The 4362-nt window shown below is 32.1% G+C and overlaps 1 protein-coding gene across 1 annotated transcript; it reads right to left on the reverse strand.

The window, feature by feature from the left end:
- Positions 1–1336: 1336 nt before the first annotated feature.
- LOC125218248 (probable DNA double-strand break repair Rad50 ATPase) lies at positions 1337–3038 on the reverse strand. The gene is made up of 4 exons (XM_048119884.1): positions 2700–3038; positions 1914–2024; positions 1740–1820; positions 1337–1667 (listed from the first exon to the last, which is right to left on the reverse strand). Exons 1-4 carry the CDS (start codon positions 2931–2933, stop codon positions 1587–1589), a joined length of 507 nt encoding a protein of 168 aa, XP_047975841.1. The 5' UTR covers positions 2934–3038; the 3' UTR covers positions 1337–1586.
- Positions 3039–4362: the final 1324 nt, after the last annotated feature.

The following is a 4362-nucleotide window of genomic DNA, read 5'->3' on the forward strand; positions in this document are numbered from 1 at the left end:
ATGTATAAATAAATTACTTTTTTTCTCAAATAAATCAATTTTTGGTTGTACAAAATTTGATTACAAAATTTGGTTGCATAGAGTTATGGTTAAAAGGAAAGATGTGGGGGTGGGGTCCGTATTATGCGTGTCAGTGGGTGGAAGTTTTTTAGACCAGAGCTTTCAATGAAACAATCATTGTGTGAGTATTGTCTATTTTAGTAATCTGGGCAACTAAATGGAATCCTAATTAAAGTATGTACAAATTAAACATACAAACGAGGAATTAATTTAGGGATGGGTAAGTGGTAGACTCACTTCGAATTTCCAAGTCAAATCCCACTTCATGCGTGAGGAAGGGAACATTCAAAATTCAAATTTGAACGAGCAAGGGTTACTTGTAATTTAGCAGGAACATGATTACAAAACCAAATTAAGAATCTTTTTTCATTTAAATCAGATTTAGGTGGGACTTACCAAAAAAGTGAGTACTAATAAATTACAAGAACTGTTTGATAAGAAAGGTGTGATATGAGAAAATATGTAAAATAAGATAAGAAATACAAATTTTCTGTCAAGATATGTAGAGATAAGAATATTTTTTATTGTTATTTTATAAAAAATAAATTATCTAAATTTGTATAGTAGTATTAAATAATAATGGCTTAACTTGATAAATTGATGGGTTACAACTTACATGAATATAATTAAAGTTATAATTATGACAAGATTGGGGAGGACCCTCGTCTTCTGTTTAGCTTTAGTAAAACCTAAACATGATATCAAATAATTAAAAAATGTCCAAATATAATTCTTTATCTTGATATTAGTATCTTATCAATCATGTTGTAGTGTTGCTACTGTAAATTCAATAAATGGATTCAACTATCATTATTGCAGAAGTGAAGCCAAACATTAACTACTGCCGAAGACTTAGCCGCTTTGGAAGGTTGATTAACACCACTTTCCTCTCAATTTAATTAATGGATCATCATTTTGTTCCAGAAATGTCGGCATCCTCTCCCAGATAGATATGAAGAGTATTTCTATTCAGATACATTGGAATGCAAAGATATATTATAAAGAAGACATTTTCAAGCACCCACTGACTTCATACGCGATAAGTTAGTACAATTAATAAGCAACTTTGTTCCCTACTAGCAAATCAGGTGGAGTGAAATCCAATTCAATTGGTAAATTAGGTCACCTAAACACAAGGAGAAGATAAAAAGTCAAGATTCATGTGAACAGAAACATAGGATTCCCAGATTAATGAAAAATGTATTGTTTCTTGGGAATCCTAGGCTTGCAGTGAAACTACTTACATATCAGAACTAGACACATACAGAAAACTACAGAAACAAAAGAGAGAGAGAAAATAACTGGGAAGAAGAATACATAGTTTTTCAGACATTGTTTAGTTACAAACCTGTTTAAGGAATTAAACTTCCTAAAATTAGAACACCTTCCATCAACATACACAATTAAAAAAACCTTTAGAATACAACCACACCCAACAAACACCAAAATACATTAAACAGGACAGACCTTTTATCTAAAATATATCACACAAGATCCAAATCAGTGTTGATAGAGGTCAAACTGCATTAGGCGATGTGTATTGTTTCTATGTTCTTGCTCAGCTCCTCCAGCTTCTTCAGCCTCATACGCTCGCTCTCGCTCACCAGCTGCGCAGAGAAAGTATTCGATATTTATGTGTGATCAAAAGATTACAATATTAGATCAAGGATTCCCCTCACCTCCATCAATCTAGTGATTAGCTGCACTTTCTCTTTGTTCTTATCATTGAATGCTTCTAGAGCTTCTTTGTACTCCCTCTCCTGCAATAACACATGGAAACCATACTAATCAATCTAATAAAAGGAAGAACTATGTTACTCCATTCACAAATAGATAACAGTATAATATATCACCTTCTTCTGGCATGTCTGCCCCAATGGCTTTAATTCTTTGTTAATAGAGTCGATTTTCTTGCGAACACCCGAGACTTCCTTCTTCATTGGATCTGAGAGGGCATCTAATTCCTGATAATCCATTAGAATGTGGTGTTAGTGATCAATTATGGTGACATAACATCTATTTCAAATGGCTGCATAGTTTTTTTTACTTGTGCTACATGAACTTCTACAACAGTTTTCAATCTATATAGTAAAGTCTACAACTTTTCTCCAGAAAATATGCAGAGATATGATTAATGATCAATCAATTTTTTATGCATATTAAAAATAATTAAAGAAGGTAGTGCTAATTTGTCAAGAATAAATGCAGAGGATTGTATAAAACAGTTTTCAAGAATTTTTTTCTTGGTAAATCTACTGATCTAGGATAGAATATACTTTTAACTAGTAATCTAAAAAACAAAAAAAAAATTAAATTAAAGAAGAAGAAACAGAGAGGGCAAAACCAGCTAAAAAAGAACATAGATCTGAGTTTGAGTTTATCAAAACAAAAAGGGATAAGAAACAAAAAAAACAGCCAAACTGAAAAAAATGACCGTTAAAATCCCCTAAAAACGGGGAAGATTAAAGAAGACGGAAAACCTAAATTAGCAAAATTGTAACAAAATTGATGGATCGTAAAAACATAAAAAAGGAAAAAGGTAAGGGAATTTTGAGCAAAAACAGGAAATTGAAGAAAAGAATGAAACCCTAGGGCGTGAATTTTAGTCCCAAAATTTACCTAGAGAGAGAGAGATAGACCTCACGAATGACGGCCAAACGCTTGGTTTCTTCTTCAATTCTGCCGAGCTGAGCTTGAACTTTCTCCTTAACTTCCATCTTCTTCTTCTCAATTTCCTCCTCCTTGGCTCTGAAAGTGGAAAGAGCGGATTTGGACATCTCCTCGTCTTCCTTGGTGAGAGTGCCGTTGAAGCTAAGGCTCCCAGAAATCTGGCCCGACTGCATAGATTGCTGGCTCTCAAGCGTCCTCTGCATCTTCAAAAATCCTTCTTCTCCTCTTTGCTCTTTTTCTTCTCTCTTTCGCCCTTTTACTTTTGCTTTTGGAGTGTTGAGACTTGAGAGAGAGGTTTATCTCTTTATGATTAATGAAAAATGCGTGGGTGGATTTTTCTCTCTATTTTTAAATTATTCAACTTCATTTTTCCTAATCATGAGGCTACATAATTTTTCAACTATTACTACTTATTGTAATTAGTGAGATTTAATTATTGTTTTTTATTACGGAATTCTACGTTTGACTTTGTTGATGGATCCAGATATCCATATAAAAATTCTGATTATACTAATAATTATTCATTTTATATCCATGCATCCGTCTAAAACTGTAGATTCGTACTATATTTTTTATTAATTAATTTCAATTTCCTAGTAACGAATATCGTGCTACTTTCTCCTGGAAATATACCCTTTTTATTGAGAAATTTTTGCCCTCTTCTTGGCAAATAAAGAGGGCATTATGATGTGTGTGTTAGTTGTCAGCGGTAAAGAAGTTAATACTCCCTCTGTCCCATATAATTTGAGACATTTTGATCCGACACGGGTTTTAGAAAATCTAATGGAAAATGAATTGAAAAAGTTGGTGAGATGTGAGTCATACTTTTAAAGTATTAGTTTTATAATAAAATATGAATATGAATGAGTTAGTGGAATATAGGGTCCACTACCAAAATTGGTAAAAGTAAAGTGTGTCAAATTATGTGGGACGACCCAAAATGGAATACTGAGTCAAATTATATGGGACGCTCAAAAAGGAATATTAAGTCAAATTATATGGAACGGAGGGAGTAATGTCTAAGGCTAGAGGTGTCGGGTTCGAATGATCTTTATGTTCATTTATAAAAGAAAAAGAAAAAGGGCATTGTGATCTTCAAACTTTTCAATATGCTTTTTAAAAAATTAAAAGCATAACAGTGAAATGACCTAACTCCCAACTACTTGAAAAATGACCTGTAAAATTTTAGTAGCATTTGTTAAATTTTCCGATGAATTGACACTTCTGTCCAAATGCTTGAAAATACAGCCAAAATTTAAATATCAACCGACTGAACCTATGCTAAAACTTAATATTCCAATTACCACTTTTAAAAAACCTGCGATTGTTTTGTACCGTGAATATATAAATAGACCAAGATTCTATATATCTTAGATTGAAAATACTTCTACAACCTATTTCTTTATTTAATTGCGAATTGAATATTGGATTCCACTTTTGCAGCACCCAAAGAAATTTATTAATATTTGAGGTCCTTTTTTTTTTTTTTTTTGAGATATTTTGTCCTTTTTAAATTTTTGTCTCAATTGATATTTTTTCCCGTTGACTATATTTAGTAGCATGCGTCATTTAAATGATACCTGAAACAATATTAAATAGTAATTCGTTGGGTACATTTTTTTATTTTGATTT

Source organism: Salvia hispanica, chromosome 4, assembly GCF_023119035.1.
Source record: "Salvia hispanica cultivar TCC Black 2014 chromosome 4, UniMelb_Shisp_WGS_1.0, whole genome shotgun sequence".
NCBI classification, from domain to species: Eukaryota; Viridiplantae; Streptophyta; class Magnoliopsida; order Lamiales; family Lamiaceae; genus Salvia; species Salvia hispanica.

What these genes read in the sequence shown, in the direction of transcription:
- LOC125218248 (XM_048119884.1), bottom strand. Translation starts at nt 2,933, where the DNA reads ATGCAGAGGACGCTTGAGAGCCAGCAATCTATGCAGTCGGGCCAGATT. An exon ending in GGCAGACATGCCAGAAGAAG is followed by an intron (nt 1,821 to 1,913) that starts GTGATATATTAT and finishes GTGTTATTGCAG; the next exon opens with GAGAGGGAGTACAAAGAAGC. An exon ending in TAATCACTAGATTGATGGAG is followed by an intron (nt 1,668 to 1,739) that starts GTGAGGGGAATC and finishes TTCTCTGCGCAG; the next exon opens with CTGGTGAGCGAGAGCGAGCG.